The 19,950-nt window shown below is 33.9% G+C and overlaps 1 protein-coding gene across 1 annotated transcript; it reads right to left on the bottom strand.

Annotated features, from left to right (window-relative positions):
• Positions 1 to 908: 908 nt before the first annotated feature.
• LOC125049844 (dihydroceramide fatty acyl 2-hydroxylase FAH2) lies at positions 909 to 17,562 on the bottom strand. The gene is made up of 6 exons (XM_047649310.1): positions 17,257 to 17,562; positions 6,550 to 6,772; positions 4,706 to 4,875; positions 3,462 to 3,588; positions 1,819 to 1,938; positions 909 to 1,008 (listed from the first exon to the last, which is right to left on the bottom strand). Exons 1-6 carry the CDS (start codon positions 17,530 to 17,532, stop codon positions 923 to 925), a joined length of 1,002 nt encoding a protein of 333 aa, XP_047505266.1. The 5' UTR covers positions 17,533 to 17,562; the 3' UTR covers positions 909 to 922.
• Positions 17,563 to 19,950: the final 2,388 nt, after the last annotated feature.

Below are 19,950 nucleotides of genomic sequence, written 5' to 3'. Positions count from 1 at the left end.
GGTTTTCCTAAATTAATACTATTCCTAAATTAACACATGTGTAAATATTTTTAAACAAACAGAAATATATTTCACGTTAATCATAATAAAAAACACATTGTTCGAGCAAAACCATCTTTTTTTACAGAAAGGGACAGAATTAATAACAGTATCATATATTTTTATGAAAAAGATAACCTATATATAATAATACAAAATATATTGTTAATGTGTCGCTAGGATCTTCTTTATGTAAAAATAGACTTCGACATCGCGTATTTTACTAAACTTACTCATTAATGAATCACATATTATTTTATAATAATCGGCTCAAATCTAAGAGTATGCCAACTTCGATTTTGTTCCCTTTGAAGTAGAGACTCTTGAGCCGTGGGGTTCAAGTGCACCGGCGCTAATTAAAGATTTAAGTTAGCCCCTGGTAGATAGTACCGGTGACCTCAGAGCCGGTGATTTCGTCGCTCAACGAACAAGTATCGCAATATAGCGAGGAAATGCTGCCAGCGTTAAAAGTACACTGCCACAGGGACCAAACTTTTTAAATTTGTTTTAAATTATTTTATTATTACTATGTAGGTTAATAAAATTATAAATACTGTATATTATAATATTTAGGTTAAACGATTTCCCCTAATATATATTATAGCACACAATAAACGCTAAATAAATCTCTTGGTAGAACGGTCGCTAGGTTAGGTAAGCAATTGAGAAGAGAATGGTAACGTTTATAATTTATGATTAATGTGTTTTTTTTTAATTTACTCTATGTACAAAATATTTTATAGAATTTATCGTGTTACAGTATTGTTCATATTTCGCTTATTTAAAGCATATAGAATTTGAGTTCTTTGTGCCAAAAGTTTTATATCATTAAGAAACTAAAGGTTGTCAATACGACGTGTTTTTTTTTGTTGGTGTTGACAGTTTACCATCGCAAACTAAAACCTAACTTCTTGACTTGGACACATGTGTCAAACGCAAGATCCCATACTTTGCTGCTAATGCCGAAAGCTGAAAGAAAAATTGTTCATTAGTTAAGAAACTGTTCTAAACCTATAAAAAAAAGTCCTCTATCATAAAATTACTCCCATTCATTGTACGTGTGACATAAAAACTGGTTGTTAATTTCTAGGTAATTTTATTTATTTATTTAGGAATTCAAGTATTTTTTTATTTATTCCTTAAACTCTGAGGAGGTTTTTATGGAGAGAGAAATTGTAAAAATCTATTTAAAAAAATTAAGTTAGTAAATAAATATTTGTGTGTCTGTGCGTACGTGTGTATGTTTGCGTATATGTCGTAAATATAAATCCCATTTACCAATGACCGGGAAGAGTCCAATCCACATATATTCTATGTTTATAGCCTAATCTAAGATCAACGAAATCTAATTATACACTTATAATTTTATTATATTAATTTAAATATCCTCCTGATTAAACATTAAAAATAATTCTAGCTTATTCCAGATTTAATATGTTTAAAGTAAAGTAAAAAAAAACATTTAATCATATCGGTAACATAATGTACACTTATGACTCGTCAGTAAAGAAATACATATTAATGCTTCTAATTTTACAATTACTGCCAGTTCTCAAATCTAGGGCGTTCAAGAAAGTAGTATATATGTGCAAAGTTTATTTGTAATATGTCGCTGAAAAATGGTATTCAATCCTAGTTTTCTAACATTAAATTAAAACCTATTTAATCCCATACACACGAATTTATTAAATTATTTATTTAGAAGTTTCGAACAATCGAAATTCAAAGACTTATTTAACCGTGTACTGATTGTGTAAACCATATTACCTTAGACCTTACCTTTATCATGATTAATAAAGTGATGATTTGAATGATATCTCTTCATTGCGTAAAGATAAGATCCGTCACGAGGTGAGCCGTGGTGCACGTAGTAATGAATCATGTCATATGTCAGATATCCTAAAACAAAACAAGTTTTAACCAATGCAATAGGATTTTCATAGTTTAGTTTGGTGACGCAGTTTTTGAGCAATGTCAGCCTAGTGGCTTAAGCGAGCGATCCCTGAGGTCGTAAATTCGAATCCCAGCTGTGCAACAATGTACTTTTTATGTGAGCATTAAACATTTACTCGAACGCTGAAGGAAAACATTATGAGGAAACCGGCTTGCATTAGACCCAAAAAGTCGACGGCTTTAGTCACTAGCCTATTAGATTGACGAATCAGGAAATGGATACAGAAATCTGAGGCCCATACCTAAAAAGGTTGTAGCGCCACTGATTTATATTTTATTTGGCATTTCGTTAATAACTGGGGTAATATCTGTAAAACGTACTTAGAAAAATGTTATGTTTAAAGTAAAATCTTTTTGCTATATATCATGCTAATTATTTTTATAATGTAATACAATAAAAAAAATGAAATCTATATAAATTTTCTATTTATTATTTTTCATTGTTATTACTATGTAGGTTATGATTATAAATAATGTATATATAACCTAAAATTTTTATTATGACGCCTTCAGATAAATAATAATACTATTAAACTTTAAAATGCGTGCGTAACTCACATAACTCTGTGTTACTTCTTGATTGAAACATATATGTTACTAATCGATTTAGTAAATCGAGGTTTATGGTAGCCCCACTGTAACTAAGTCGTAGCACTCCAAGCTATTCATTAAGTGTTAACTGTTAGTTAAGTATATTACAGCCATTTTTATATCTAATACTTTTGAATATTAATACGAAATATTTGGTCTATAGTGTCCTGGGACTCTGGCCTCTTGTAGCTCTCTCAACTTATTTCTATCCCGGCCAAGTCTAGTCTCAGATCATACCTCCATCGCCTGATCTGTCTCTTTTCTTCCCATCTTGGGGCTGCCATTCAATAGTGAATCTTGTCCATTTGTCACAATTAGCTCTTATCATTAGTCCCGAAAACTTTCTCATGTTTTTTTAATCAGCCGTTCGCTGTCATTGCATATTATTGCTGTGTGGCACCGTTTTAAAATGTATTATGTGTTTATCTCAATTCTAAATAAATGAAGTTCGACGAAGCATAACCAAGAAACAAAAGCAATGTTAGGCTTTTTTTTTGCTTTAATATTTACTGTTTATCATACTGATTCTCCACGGGAAAATGTTAACACAAAAACGGTTCTTTAAATAAAATATTGTAACGAGAGTTTTAATGTGGCGGTGGTGGTTTTATGGATATGTTCATATACGTATATACTTTATATGTTAAATAAAACACTTTGAAGCTGTATAACAACTGACTTAAATGGTTTCAAATATTAGCTTATAACTAACGTAAAATTAGGTTGTGACACCAATGGTATGCAAAAGAACCAATGGTATGGAGTCGGGCAGCCTATTCCACAACTTAATGGCGGAGATCCTAAACTACTAAATTCGCGTTTACAGTCGTTAACTTCTAAATTATAGTACAAAGACAACATTACAAACATTTGCTTACCTATAAGTCCGCCAGTTATTTTTATGACTGCATGTGAAAACAGACACCAGACTGGTACTGAGAGGATACAGGTGATGACTAGTGCAGGAATCGGTGGGAATACTTGTCGTAAACCATCGAATGGAACCTAAAGATGATGATAATGATTAAATTCCATGCTATCTAAAACATAATAAAAAAAACAACTCTCCCAACGCATTTCTTCTACCGTAAAAAAAACTTGTGTACTTATGTACACGCGTTAGAAATTATACTTCTTTGGCGTAACAAGTTAAAAAAAATCTAAAATTGTATTCTACGTTTGTAGAAAAAAACACACGAACAATAGAATAAAAGTATTTAATACATTGAATGTTTTCTTATAACGCATTATCTAGTTAAATGAGGTTTTTTAAATATCACAAAAAAAATATTTTTACATAATATATAAAAATAAAATATGTATAAAAAAATTAAATGTTGACTATAGCAGGGTGTCGCTTTTTTGTGACGGTGTGCGCCCGCATCGTAAAAATTGACTCTCATCATTTTTCCCTAACGCGGCAACTTCAAAAAATTATGAGATCCATGTAATATCAAGTGGGTTAATTTATTACGTAATTAGCTAACCTAACAACATCATATAGTGACCATATAAATATTGCAATTCTTTCATGTTGATCTATACACGTATAGTATTCGAAATTTGAAGCTTCTACGTCTGCTAGAAGTGTCTTAGAGTTTTGATAATCGGTCAGTCAGTGAATGAGTGACAAAATTTACTATACACACACACTGACGTATAATTCTTAAACTACTGGTTCGAATTAAACGAAATTAGAAATATGCCGTGTTTATACAATGCTGCTTCTAATTGCACAACGAAGTTATAGGGGGTCGGTCGGTAAGGATATATAGTGTCCCCCAGATACTACTTCATTATTTAATTATATTCTGTTGAAAATAATTATATTCTTTTTCCTTTTTAAACTAAAATAATACTAAATAAGAACAAATTATTATTTTATTATTTATAAATGTTAACTTATGTAGCACGATATATCTAGATGGTATATGTATTTTTATTGTTTTAAAATTTATTATCTTTACTTCTAATAAAATTTCATTCATCATGTCGATTATAACAAACATTTAATTGTTTAAAAAAAATAGAAAGAATTATTATTGGGTCGTTAGCAGTTGTAATCATTTTGGTTTGGGTTCTGTTACCCTACTGAGTTTTATGTGTTGGTATTTAAACTTGCCTTATGATGCATTCCATGTATAAGAAAATGCAGTTGTATCAGCGTATTAGAAGAACCAGGATCGTAGTGGAAGACCCATCGATGTAGTGAATATTCTAAGAGACTCCATATAATAACGCCAAATGCAATGTGCCACGCGAACTGGCTCGATGTGAGTTTGTCTTGGGTATCTGAAAATTAATAGTATTATATTTATGATAATATTTTTTTAAACTACGTGTGTAAAACTGAAAATGTTTAGAATTGGCCAGTTAGAAACATTGCTAATGAAAACTTTTTGAATTTCAATTTTAGAACTGTTTGGAAACCTAATGTAGTATACGTAGTCGGTCCCAAAGTTCTGTCATAAATGGTAATGATGATAAAAACAAAAGTACTGATCAGTTTTTAATGAGTGATATATCAATTCATAGTACATTAATTAGGGAATAAAAATAACATAAAAATATTCGAAATGACCTCCCTTATTTTTAATACAGGCCCTTAAGCGCCGCGGCCAGTGGTCTATCACAGCACGCACCATATTCATGTCTATTTCAGTCACTGATTTTTTTAAAGACGACTTCAGACTCTCCGAATTTTTATGGGGTGTATCACAGACCTTCCTCTCTAAGACCTGCCAAAATTTATAGTCCAAAGGATTAAGGTCCGGACTGGAGGAAGGCCAATCCTCGTGTCTAATTAAGTCGATGTTTTGACGCTCAAACCAGGCTTTAGTGGTCTTGGCTTTGTATGCAGGCGCAGAGTCCTGCTGGAACACGAAGTGATGTCCCGCAAATAGGCTGCTGGATAGGTCTTTGACAAGGCGATCCAAAACCGTCTCTTGATACACCTTAGCACTGGTTTTGACCCCCTTTTCTCAAAAATGAACCTCAGTTAGCCCGTAATAGGACACTCCCAACTAGACCATTACTGATGATGGATGATGTCCATGTTGCACCCTTGGAACTTTATTTTCAGCTTCTTCAGAACTCTTAGCGTACACTGTATCATGCTGTTTATTGTACTTCTCTTCAATATCGAAATATTTTTCGTCCGTAAAGAGGATATCACGGTGTCGGTTTTTCGCGTACCGCTTAAACAATACCCGCGATCTCTTAAGCCTTATTGCTTTTAGACGAGCATTAAGTAAGTTCCCACTCTTTTTTTGTATGCTCGTAGACCAAGATCTTCATTTAAAACATTTTTTTTATTGTTTTGCTACTGACACCCATCTGCAAAGCCATCAACTTCTGTTTTCGGACAGAATTTCTTACTATCCGCGCTTTGATAGCTTTGATTACTGCTGGTGTTCTTGCGGAGCGTGGCCGACCAGTTCTTTTCTTGTCCTCAACACAGGAGACTTCAAGGTACCTATCAATAGTACCGTACACAAACCTAAGCGTTATATTCAAATTTTTGAGCAACTTGAAAATGGTACTCGGCGAGTGCCCACAGCGGTGCAACACAATAACAACTATTCGATCTTCTTTCAATGTCCAGTCCATGGTGAAAAATTACGGAAAGTTATTGTTTTTTGATTTAAAACAATAGTCAAACATTCCAAAATAGAATGCAATAACTTTTTTATAAAATCCTGCTCGAAATTTAGAAATAATGTGCCAGTGACAGAACTTTGGGACCAACTACGTATATTATTCATTTGTCATTTGTTTTCAATTTTAAAAGTTCTAAAAATTATAATTTATCAACAACTGCTAACTTCCTCGTACAAATTAGCAAAGGGTTTGAGTAAAACTTCTCTTAAAAATGCTAACAAGCTCATAAATATATTATTCCTAACAAAATACTAGTATAACACCTACCTATAACCTAACATCACCGTAACAATATTCAATACTAACCTTCCCAAACAACGTGTTCAGTATACTGTGTAAATACAAGGTACATAATTATTGGTACCCAGAAGACTGGTACTAGATACCAGGGTGTGTACGTCAGGCTCTCCAGGAGAGGGGAAGAGAACAGCCTGCACTGCTTATACACGGCACTGTTAACCCACTTGTCATAGTGTGGAGAAAGCTTGTGAAGCTGGCTTAGGATGGGCTTCGACCAATCTAGTCTGCTCTGAAACAATGAGTTCAATTAACTAAACACACTGATAATTATTAATTAGGAGTGTATCGCGTGTAAATAAGCGTTTGTTTACTGATTTAATTTTATAAGGACTGTTTTTATTTAAAACTACAAAAAAATCAGTGGCGCTACAACCTCTTTAGGCCTCAGATTTCTGAATCTGGTTCATGATCATTTTTAAGTTGGTGATCCAGCCTCCTGTGCCCGACACACGCCGTCGACTTTTAGAGTTTGACATGTCGGTTTCCTCACGATGTTTTCCTTCACCGTTCGAGCGAATGTTAAATGCGCACATAGAAATGAAGTTCATTGGTGCACAGCCGGGGATCGAAGTCATAAGCCACTAGGCCAACACAGCTCAAGCCAAAACTAAAGCACATCTTAATCGCTAACATTGTATTATTTACATAACTGGACTAACTACTTATGTCGAGTGCTTTTACTTTATTTATTTAAAGTTTATGATTGGCCTAATTTCAACTTAAAATATTATACAATTAGGTTCTTTTTATATAAAAAAAAAAAATTGTTGTCTGTAAAGTCGGTTTACGGGCCATAGTTTAACGTGACAACGTAATAACAAAACATTGATGAAATGATTGCATACTTTTATGAATAAAATTGAATCATTTTTATTGAATTATCACTATTTTGTATGGATACAAAGAAGGAGTGAATCTTCAGACGCATAGGCCAATCGAGTAGAAGAGAGATAGATACGGCGCAAGCGTACAATGAGCGTAACGGGACAATGAGTCATGAATTTTCGTGCATGTAGCCGGCGTTCATCGATTTATTAGACGTTGTCATTTGAAAACCTTTTGCTATCCATTAATCTTTAGTAAGGACATTTTCAAATTATCTTATATATATAAAAGAAAGTCGTGTTTGTTACAACACTTATAACTCGAGAATGGTTGGACCGATTGCCATGGTTTTTGATTTTTTGGATTTGTTTCCGTCCCGAATAGCAGAATAAGCAATGAAATATCGGATAAGTTATCGAATAACAATAAATAAATAAATTAATTTTACGAATGCAAAAACCATATGGTGCCATCTGTTGACAAAACTACGCATCATTTTACGTCGAATTCGTGTCAGTTCAAGAAATTCCGATCTTGAGGTGAATGAGGAGATGCATAACCATGCTTTGATCCTGATCAAAAGATGTTGGATATCAGAAAGTGCTTAACATGCAGTATCGCCATATTGACGCTAGAGAGAAGATGCCTAATGTGTAAAACTGCCATTCTTCTTTCGCAATGGCAAGCAATAAACCATTTCTGTATTTGCAAAAAAGTTGTATTAATGTAATACTTAACATTAATGAAATCCTAAAATAAGTTAAATTAAAGTAACAACGATATTATAAGGTTGTAGGGCGGAACGAAGTTAGCCAGGTCAGCTAGTAGTATAATATATGCTTCACAAATAGGTCTTTCTCCGGCGAAGAGTCGAGAAAACTATTAAGCTGCAAGCAAGTTAGCTAATGGGAGCTTCTTGACGCTGGACTGTGCGAGTCGAATACACAGCAAAAAGGTTTCCGGCAGAGTTGATAATTGTCCGGAACTCTCCCAGCAAGTATGTGCATGCTGTTTCGTTATTAATTTACCAAATTTGATCAAAGCTAAATCCCTACGAATAATACTCCGCATCAATTACTTCGTAGAATCATTGCTCCGATAAAGCATGGTGAGTGAGACATATGAAATGTATAAGTCATTTGTATAAGAAGTTATATGGAACACCGATTTGTATGATTGTGTTTCTAGGCAGTGCATACATATTAAACATTCACAAGTTCTTTACTTGTGTGAACCAACATCTGTATAATTAAGAAGCAGCAATATACGTAAAAATCGATATCTTTAGCATTTAGTAGGTTAAGGCAACGGTTAAAAAATGATTTCCCGTTGCACCCAGCTATGTCCATACTAAAACTACATGTAATGTTTGTAAAGTTCTAAGTGAATGTATGTACTGATAAAGTTATTTTACCAATAAAAAGCTACGTCATTTTGTGTGTCATTTGCAATATATTGACCGAAAGACTGATAATACATTTTCGTGGTAATCCGATAAGAAACGGTCGAACGACGTTAATTGCGAAAGCTGCCTTAATGCTGATAAATAAATAATTAATTTCTAGAGGAAAGTGCATTATCTATTTTTCTATATATATAAAAAGAAAATGGTGTTCGTTTAAGGCTCTTTCACGCTTAAACCACTGATCGTATCGATATGAAACTACCACTATTCGATGCGAAATTTTTCCTAGATGGTTTATGGCTATTTATTTTTTTTAATTCCAACGTTCCTTCATTTTTTTATTGCTGTTTTACTTTTATGAAAATTTTTAAAAACAAAAGAGGCTTCCTAGAACCTCAAAACGTCAACATCTGTTAAAAACTCGATTTTCGAAAATTTTCAATTTTATAGCGGGAAGTTAAAAAGAAGAATGATAAAAATATGAAAAAATAATAATAATTTTTTATTTATTTCCTATTTTAATTCGTCCAGCAAAGCGGGCGCGAAACGGCTAGTCTTCTATATATATATGTCACCGTAAAATTGTAAAAACCGTTAGATTGTAATCTATCTCGCGAGATTGTAAACTGTCGAAAGATTGTGAACCTCAACGAACTGCGTACTATACTTACCGAATAATAATACGTTAAATTGTAAGCAGTACGCTGAGGTTCACAATCTTTCGACAGTTTATAATCTCGCGAGATAGATTACAATCTTACGGTGTTTACAATTTTACGTTAACATATATATAATGAAAATGGTCTTCGTTTGAGGACCAATCACGAATAAACCACTGATCGTATCGACATGAAACTACCACCATTCGATGCGAAATTTTTCCTAGATGGTTTATGGCTATTTATTTGGTTTTGGTTTATGCGAATTCTAACGTTCCTTCATTTTTTTATTGCTGTTTTACTTTTATGAAATCCATACGGACTTCACCGCGGAAACATTCGGGGAGGCTTCCTAGAACCTCTAAACGTCAACATCTGTTAAAAACTCGATTTTCGAAATATTTCAATTTTCTTAGCGGGAAGTTAAAAAGAAGAATAATAAAAATATGAAAAAAAAATAAAATAATGAAACATAAAATTTATTTTAATTCGTCCAGCAAAGCGGGCGCGAAACGGCTAGTATTATATAGAAAGAATTTGTATATTTTTTTATTTTACTGGGGGCAAACGGACAGGAAGCCCTCGCCTATGGATACTTTCAATGCCAGAGGACTCGCGAATGTGTTACCGGTCTTTTAAAAATTGGTACGCTCTTTTCTTGAAGGACCCTAAGTCGAATTGGTTTGGAAATAGAAATCTGTCTTTTGTTTATAGAACAGGAGGCAAACGGGCAGGAGGCTCACCTGATGTTAAGTGATACCGCCGCCCATGGTAACTCTCAACGCCAGAGGGCTCGCGAGTGTGTTGCTAGCCTTTTAAGAATTGGTACGCTCCTTTCTTGAAGGACCCTAAGTCGACCCTTTCAGTCTGCAATAAACGCAGAAACGGCTACTGCCCAGGATTTATTGCGGTTTTCAACAATATCTATAATGATTCATGAAAAAGGTACATGTACAATTATTCAAGGTTTACGAGTCACGGTTGGCTGTACGAAGCCGGAACCGTCCGCAGGCGCTCGCTACTGATAAGCATATATATTTTATTAAACCTATATCTTTACAAATATATTGACGTTAATAATACAACACACAATGCGTGGAAAAGCAACGGCCATTACAGCAAAACGCTAAAAATACTGCTGCACATATTGCGACAAATAAGGTAATCCTTTATCAATTTAGTGTCAGATAACTCATATGAACCGTAACACGAAATATTATTACCTCATACGTGATGTTGATAAGATATTTCGGGAAATATAATATTGCAGGAAAATGTAATCATGACACAGATAAGACTGATAATAATTTGAATTAAACATATGCTATAAAACTAAAACAATTTTTTTTTCTTAGACTCTTATGTCATTTAACTGGTATAATCATGAAGTAAAGACATATTTATGTTATTAATAAATGAGTCCGTTTATTCTAAGAGTACATTGTCTTCACATATAATTATTTAACAAATGTAACAAAATATTGTAAACCTATTTTAAAAGAGTAAGTGTGGAGTTTCTTGCCCATTCTTCTCCACACGAAACTACCTTTTGGAAGGGGCAACTAGAATCTTCTTTATATTTTTTTTTGACGTTCAAAAGTGCCATTTTAGATGGTCTAATTGAAATAAATGATTTGACTTTGACTTTACCATTTAAAACTATGGACAAAAACACATAATATTTTAACGAACATTGACGAAATAAAACATTTTTCGTTTCCTGTAATGTTTGGTTCTCTGGACATACGAGGTTATCATTCTACAGCGACGATATATTCCTCCCAATAGGGTCAGTTGAGGGTGGAAGGAAGGCTTTGGATGCAGAGCGCGAAAATATACTGGAAAATATACCGGGTACTGGAAATCTAATGTCCAGCTGTAAACGGCGAAGAACGATATCAGTCATAACTTAGGCTTTATAGAGCAAGACCATTGTTATACACCATAAATAATTTTATCAGATATAAAATATACTTGTGGTGGTATACGCTGACGTTTAGTTTAGTTTTATTTTATTGTAAATACAGTCAAAATCTGTTATAACGACATCGAAGGGACTACTCATATTTGGTCCTAAAACCGATAGTCGTAACAGCCGATGACGTTGTTATTATACCTAATACAAATTCAACTGGGACCTTTGATTTTGGTCAATAGAACCGGTATGTTGTTCTAGACGATGTCGTCGTAAACGGTTGACATAGAGTTTAATCTATGTCAAACCCGAGGGATAAAATAAGTTTAATCGAACACAAAAACTGTTTTTTTTATATCGTTCAGTGGGCATTGTAATCTCTGAAACCACTGATCTGACCGGTTTATAATTTAGCTTAATTCAAAGTGATTTTTAGATTTTCGATTGAAAATTTATTTAAAATCAACATTTTAGGAAAGAAACCATTGAAATTTTTTCAAGAATATTTTAGTGTCAAAAACATTTAACAACTAGGTTATTCTGAGGGGATTAACTCAACTAAAAGGCTGTTTACAAAAAACAATATATAAAATCATAAAAGGTTTTAATTCCAGAAACAAGTGAATAACATGGAAACCTGCTTTTGGCAGGAAGACCGCCCATTTAGATCCTGTCTTAATTTTTTAAATTTTATTTTTCTCCTGTTTTGTGTTAATGTGCATGAAGAGCATTGTTGGCCTAGTGGCGTCAGTGTGCGACTATCGTCCACATAGACAGAAAGTCCAGTCCAGACATTTAACATTCGCTTGAACGTTGTTGGGAACATCGTGAGGAAACCGGCTGGCCTTAGACCGAAGAAGTGGACGGCGTGTGTCAGCCACAGGAGGCTGACATCTACGTCCGTAATAGATTGACAAAATATCATGAAACAGAATATATATTAATGACTGTTGAATTCAATATAATCGTGATTAAAGTTTACATACCTAATACATTGAATTTTTTCAGGTCATAACTGATAAAAGTGATAAGAGTTGTGATACTTTATCAGTATTCGTTTATCGATTTCGAGGCTGTTCTGATTAACGAGAAAAATTCGTCAGGTTCTGAAGTATCGGTCATAAAAATAATACAATAAAATTAGTATATGTACCTACTTATAATAAAAAACAAAATAAATAAATTAGTGGCTTTAGGTTTGGGCCTCAGATTTCTGTACGTATGTTAGCGTATCTGTGAAAAAGGCCGACAACGCGTTCACAAGGCTTCTGTCATCGTGAGTGTGGATATGCTTTGCTACGAATACAACGGTTCTTGCTACAGTGACATTAATGACATTGACAACAAATATCCTTGTCAATGTCATTGGAGCAATAAAGCAAAGAAATACATTATTACCAAATCATTCATGTCACCGACGATTTTCATGTTAGTCAGTAATCGGTATCTCTTACTAATTACGATTTGACCACACCTGTTCGTAGCACGCGGACGTTTACCAGAATGTTCGAACTGTAATTAAAAATCAATGACTATAAATTCAATGCCTTGTCTGCCATTAACTCACCCGTAAATTAATGTTTCCATGCTAATGGCTTAGAGTCAAGTATTTATCATATTATAATATTTCTTTTACATACTATTATTTCAATATAATTACTAGTAGCAACATAAACTCACAGGTCGTCCGTTCGAATCTGGCTGTGCACAAATTTACTCGTATTACAGTAGAACCTCTATAAGTCGAACATCAAGGGAGACGCCAAAAAATTCGAGTTATAGAGTTTTCAACTTATGGAGGTCGTCTTTTGCAGGACAAACTTTTACCGTTTTGTATTTTTCTCATGATGTCTGATTCATTTTTTATTATTGTTGAAAGAGTACTCATTGGCAGGCCAAATTGTTCAGCAACATCTTTCTTTTTTTGACAGCTCTTCACAGCTTCGAGCACTTCTAATTTTTCAGCAAGACTCAAAGATTTTAGTTTACACGAAACACACAAACACGTGTTTCCATGAGTCATAAATTTATTATTGTATACTCCTAAAATGTTTTCTAAGAAACAATAGTGTACTCACATTGTCGGCAAGTTCTTAAAGTCGGTAACTTATTTTTGTTCGAACAATAGAGATAATAAATTCCAAATGATCAAGTTGTAAAGGTTGTAAAATAAAACGTTCCTATGTTCGAGATACAGAGGTCAAATTTAATTTTTCGAGTTATAGAGTGAAAATATGTACCAAAATGGCTTGGAGGGACTCGGTGATTATTTCGATTAACAGAGGGTCAAGATTTCAAGTAATGGAGGTTTTGGTGTTTTAAGGGAAGGGAACAAAACATTTTTTCGAGATTTGGAGGTTTTTGACTTATCGAGGTTCGACTTAACGAGGTTCTATGTATAAAGAAAAACATCGTTAATAAACCGGCATACGCCAGGCATAAAATCTACCTAATCTATTTTAAAAAATATATCAAAAAGCAGATACAAAAATCTGAGGAAACCAAAGATTATATTTTTATAATCTGTAATTATAATATTAATAACAAGGTAAGGCATTATTTATTATTTTTATAGCTATGTATCGAGCTAGTCTAGCCGTAAATATATCTGTCTAATCTCTCTCTGTTAAACCAATTTAAAAAAAGGAGTTAGGCCTGTATGTGTGAATTAATATTTGAGTATGAGGATACATTTAAGCTAACTACAAATTTTTCGGAAACAAAATATAGAGGTGATCAGATTAGTATACTCTAAATAAGAGAACAGTTCAAGCTTCATTAGATCCAGTAGTTTCTGTGAAACTCACGCATTTCCGATGAAGACATGAATAAATAAAAATAATTTTGACAGGTATTTAAAGTAAACTACTTTGAAATACACAATTTGTTATCTCTGTTGACTTGTGTTTACGCTATGATAAAAAGATTCTGCATTTTAAAATATTATCTAACTGTTTTAGCAAATATAAACGGGAATTTAATGCATTATTCAAATAACTATTATTTCCCAGTGATCGTGATTAGCGAGAAACGTAAATTAAACTTATAAGTGACGAAATCGCGTAAACCAAATACTATTACAACACATAAACTTCGTTTACATATATAAACGTGAATTTATTACATTATTTTCAAAACTCAGTTCACAGCAGTACTGTGTGAGCCGGTTTTTTAAATAAAATACATTATTTTGCCGGTATGGAAGGATACAAGAAGAAGTGTTTGCGTTGAATTTATACATAAATTATTAATTAGAAGAGTTTATATATAAATCAATATCAAATTATTAAAGAGTCTGTTACATGTCACACGTAAATATTTAATATTAACTTACTTACTTAAGTATTTTGAATGCTAAGAAATAATGAGCCTAAGACCTACGCGTTTTGTAAATTATTTATAACTGAAATACCTAGTTCAAGTATATAGGACCATATTGCCATACGACCTAAATAAATTAAAAAATCTAAGAATATTTTTTCATCAATATTTCAATATTTCCAAACTTAACTGTCATGGTGTTAATTGAAAACTGTTCCACAATTTTACCCAGTACCATTAACATGGAATACGATTCCAAAATCAGCACTGAGTATTCGGAGAGTATAATTTCGTATTACATAATTAACTACAACGAAATTGGGTTTCGTTTGGTGACGTTATAATTCATGGAATCGCTACTTAGTTACAGGGTATATTAATATTTTGTAGTGTGTGTTTGGTGTTTAGAGTATGGTGTAAACAGTTAACATTTCAAGCAATTACAACCTATTGAATAATCTCTGATACTGGCTGGCACTAAAGAAAATTTGTTTATTTTTTCCGGCACCGAATGTGTTGTGTTGTTTGTTGTTGTTTTCTGTCCCCAATGTTTTTTTCTGAACGAACAAGTGTACGCACAAATAATAATAAAAGTACACAGCCACACATACGACATCTCTGTTTGTGACAGCTTGTTTAATCATTAGACAGCTTCTTCAGCTTCTTTATACGTAATTACGGCTGTTATTGTCCTACGTCTGAAATGAATTGTTTATTGGGTATATTATGAGTAAAATTGATTTCTAGTAAACGTATCAGGTCAAGGACTTTAAATCATTAAAGGGGAAATTAGATCTACTATTATTTATTGTATATTCGATACTACTATTATAGCTTGCTGTGTTTAAGTGGATTCGAGAATAGTTAAGATTATTTATAATAAGACATTTTTGTTTGTTTTTTAAGTTTAAAATTTTGTACTTATTTAAGATGTGTACAGGACAACGTATGTCGGGCCCGCTCGTTAAAAATATCCCAAAACTTAAAATTGTCAAAAAAGAGGTTCTTAGTCGGAATATTTTATATTTAAATATTTAAACACCTTTTATACTACTAATGCTTTGCATTATCGTGTAAACGTGTTCCTGTAGTTGCTTATATAATATCACAAGTATCAAAAACCCATTCAAGCTAGTATGTTTTATAAATTATGTTTATCCTCCATAGGATCCCCAGGTGGGGCAGAGGGCATTCAGCATAAACTAAAATAGACGTTAACCAGATCGGTTTTGGGCAACTTTACTCCACGCCATTCCTTCCTTCACCTCTGCAATGATGCTTCGTTGCCAGGTCTGTTTTTGGCGTCAACGTTTCCTTGGACCTAGAGAATCCAGCCGACAGCTTGCTTGGCAATGTGAATTGGAATCAGAGCGTGTGCCCCACCAATTTTCACTTGCGGCATATAACTCCCATAGCTGATTGGAGGTTCTCTCTGGCCAGAATATGCCGAGGATTGACGAAGGCAGCGGTACACGAAGACCTGGAGTTGTTGCTCTTTGTTACTTTCCACCATATAGCAACACAGTTTCTATGAAAGTATTTTGAGCTTGACTCGTCGTTTTAACTTCTGTTCTGGCTTTTGTGATTCTCATAGTGATGTCATCTTCGGTTCCTCCAGTTTAGGTACGGTACCCAAACGTTAATATAGGGACTCTCTATGCTTTTCTGCTCGATAATACGGGTTGCAGACCAAGAGCTAAGCTAAGTTAGTTTAGCTTAGCTCGCATAGCTGACGCAGTTTTCCATACTTGTGTGCAGACCGCAAACTATGCGAACTAAGCTATGTGAGCTAACTAAAATATGCGAAGCTAAGTTAGTTGTGTATGCCGATGCGCAGCTACACGAGCTAAGCTAAGCCCCTCCCGCTACCCCGCACACCATTTGCACATCCTTCGCCACACTGACTGAGCTTTGGCTTAGCTGTTGGTGTGCACGCTATTTATTTCTAGCTTAGCTTAGCCTAGCTTGCTTGGCATAGCTTAGTTTAGCCTTGGCATAGCTTAGTTTTCGGTCTGCAACCGGCTTAAGAAGTGGGAATGTGCTGGTGGCTCCCCACCGCATCTTGAGTATTGTTTTGTAATAACTTATATGTACGTGAGTTTTGCACCGTAACAAATTATGACAAAAGAACAAGTAACATATTTTATATTCCCATAAAAATAACATAAAGATATTATAAGGTGACAAATAAAAGTCATAATCGTTGATAATTTTTAGAGAACTAAGAAAATTATTTACGGTACACACAATTATATAGTTAAAGTTATCGTAAAATACATGTAAGCAAATTTTATATATTTTTATTTTCAAAAACCAAGGGATATTATTTTAAAATATAAATTGAAAGAAAAATAACAATAAAAAAAACCGTGTTACATACTAATATATTCGTATTTAAAGTAATGTACACCTACTTGTATAACCCAGACTATACAAAATTTATTTATTTTTCTATCTCTCCATGCCAGGCAGGGCTATGTTCACAACACATAGGACCACAACATATTATTATAGACTAGCAACGGATAGTGCCTAATTGATGTATAAACAGATAAATATCCTTATTTTTTCAAAAGAAAAATAATTACCTCCAATTCCTCCAAGAACTTAATTTCCTCCGAACCTCGCGCGCTTTCGTCCTGTGTAATAATCCTACCATTTTCACTGACACTGCCAGTTATGTTTTTATCTATTTTAAAATCATTTAACATGTGATATGCACTCGTGCTGTGGCCGTATGCCTTCATCACACTCCCTATAGGCTGTCCTTTAAACTTTTCCAACGTATTCACACCACCGGGGTGGTCGCGTAAAAATTTGTTTATGTCATAATTTTCACCACCATAGAGTACGCTAAACGCCATGCTTCTAGGAGCGCCATGCGACGACTGAACTCAAAGACAACTTATCAATTAACTATTTCGTTGATATCGCTATCTGGAAAAATTATTCACCTGATGACTGTTCATTTCCGAAGGATAGGCCACTGTAAATGTCCAAAGTCACATTAATTGTTTAATATTTATTTCAATTATATTCCAATTTGTGAAGGAATTTTTGAGATAATAATCTAACACATTCCTGGGCAACTGTATAATATACGTATTTAGGTATGTAATATGACTCATGTCGCTTCTAATTCTCCTAAACCACTTTTATTATACCTTTATGTACTCTATTTATAGTCAAAGGATTTGTTGTTATGAAAACATCAGAGCTCGAATTTCACAGCCAAAGACGCTGGCAAACCCCGTATCACCTCGAAGTCCGTTGTAAAACAACTGAGTGTTTTTAAGGCAGTTTTTGCCGCGCACTTGTGGAACCAGCAGCCCACTGAAGTATTTCGGAACCAATTCGACCTCGGATCCTTCAAGAAAAGAGCGTACCGATTCTAATTACCGGGAACGCAGTTGCGAGCCTTCTAGCATTGGGAGTGTCTCTGAGCGGCATCACTTAACACCAGATGAGCCTCTTACCCGTTTTCCCCCTGTTTTTATTTTTATTTAAATAGTAGCTGGGGCGTATCTCGCGAGACGCGTAACGCGTCATTCGTGAACTAGTTTACTGTAATTAATATATTGTATTAAAAAGTAAATCAGTGGCGCTACAACCTCTTTAGGTCTTGGCCTCAGATTTCTGAAGCTGTTTCATGATCTTTTTTAAATCTAATAGGCAAGTAGGTGATCAGCCTCCAGTGCCTGATACACGCCGTCGACTTTTTGGGTCTAAGACATGTCGGTTTCTTCACGATGTTTTCCTTCACCGTTCGAGAAATGTTAAATGCGCACATAGTAAGAAAGTCCATTGGTTCACAGCCGGGAATCGAACCTACGACCTTAGGTATAAGACACGCTGAAGCCACTAACAATAATACTAATACTAAAATTAAAAATTTAAGAGATAGAAAAAGTCCCTGGACACTATGGCAGGGGAGTAGAATAGGTATTACATATTTAAAAAAAATAATAAGAATAAAACAATCCAACCATTAACAAGGGTTAAATTAAAGATATATTCCTGTTATAACCTTAAGTAATTAAATAGAAATTAACACATATTTTCCGTCTGCATTTTGATGATATATGCTTCCGTAAGCTGAAACATTTTTTTTACAGAATTTTAAACCCGGTGCAATAAAGCCAAGCTTACAAACAAACAAGGACAGATAAAGGCGAAAAGTCACTTTTAGAGTCTACAGAACACGGAAAAAGCTAGAAAATTGCATACAATTCCATGGTTACAATTATTATCTAATTTAAAAATCTATATACATTAGAATAATGACGGTCACTGTATCATTATTGACCAAGGTTGTATTTATATATGATTTTTATAATCAAGATAGAAATGCATTTACAGATTATCCGGAACTATGTAGATTCACCCAGAAGGTTTTCCACAATGGTGGCGACTGGCGGCGCATGGTTGATCATCCCCGTGTCTCGAATAAGTTCTTCGGTCACTTGGGATATTCTGTCGGGAGTATTTTAATAGTATTTTCATGCCACTTAGCTAAAAGGTAGATCACGAACAAGTTCAAAATTTTGCTTTCATTAGGTGACGTCTAGTACCAAAATTAATGCCAACTAAATCGTGTCATCATCGGTATTGGTGTAATGTGCGCATAAAACGGAAAGTGACTGGCTTTGCTCGGATTAGGTTTATTTTTTTTTCTAGCCTAACTTAAGACATAAGTCATTTAAAACTATCCTAGTTTACTAATAAAGCATATTTATTACTACTTACAGTCTCAATTAAGGGAAAGACACTCTGTTCTTGTGTACTAGGATTAGTGTCAATTATTTTATTTCTCATAAAAATACAAATATGTACAATCTACCAGTTACTAACTCGTACTTAAAACTTTTGAAGGAGAAAAAATATGTGTGAGTCCTTCACTCTTCAAAGGACGTTGCTCAAAGGTGATCCAGACGCGAGAAACGTATCTATATGAGTTTTTTACTAAATTTATAATAATACATAACCACAGGGATCCTTTTTGTATGGTTTACAGTCAAAAAAACAAGTATATAATTTTGTTTATCTGGATGTCCACTTGCTACGATCCTGACAAACCACTCTCGCTTCATCCACTATCATTACATTCACCATGCATGCTTGTCGGTTACGGTTACTTTTAACTTTGGATGAAATCCAGTTATGTACGTCAATTCCTGTCCGTATATCACCATCCACGGTTGCCTCGTATACTCTACTTGTTAACTGCTTATATCCGTTCAAACCACCTAAGCATTACCTTTCGTATTCCAGTAAGTATATTA

The sequence above is a fragment of the Pieris napi genome, chromosome 5, assembly GCF_905475465.1.
Source record: "Pieris napi chromosome 5, ilPieNapi1.2, whole genome shotgun sequence".
Classification (NCBI taxonomy): Eukaryota; Metazoa; Arthropoda; class Insecta; order Lepidoptera; family Pieridae; genus Pieris; species Pieris napi.
The sequence above is the reverse complement of the archived record's forward strand: the minus strand, read 5'-3'. Positions and strand labels throughout refer to the sequence as shown.

Excerpts from the sequence above, each read along its gene's own strand:
- LOC125049844 (XM_047649310.1), bottom strand. The coding sequence starts at position 17,532 with ATGGCGTTTAGCGTACTCTATGGTGGTGAAAATTATGACATAAACAAA. Across the intron at positions 6,773-17,256 it reads AGTTCTTGGAGGAATTGGAG|AGCAGACTAGATTGGTCGAA; the intron begins GTAATTATTTTT and ends TCATTGTTTCAG. Across the intron at positions 1,939-3,461 it reads AATAACTGGCGGACTTATAG|GATATCTGACATATGACATG; the intron begins GTAAGCAAATGT and ends GTTTTGTTTTAG.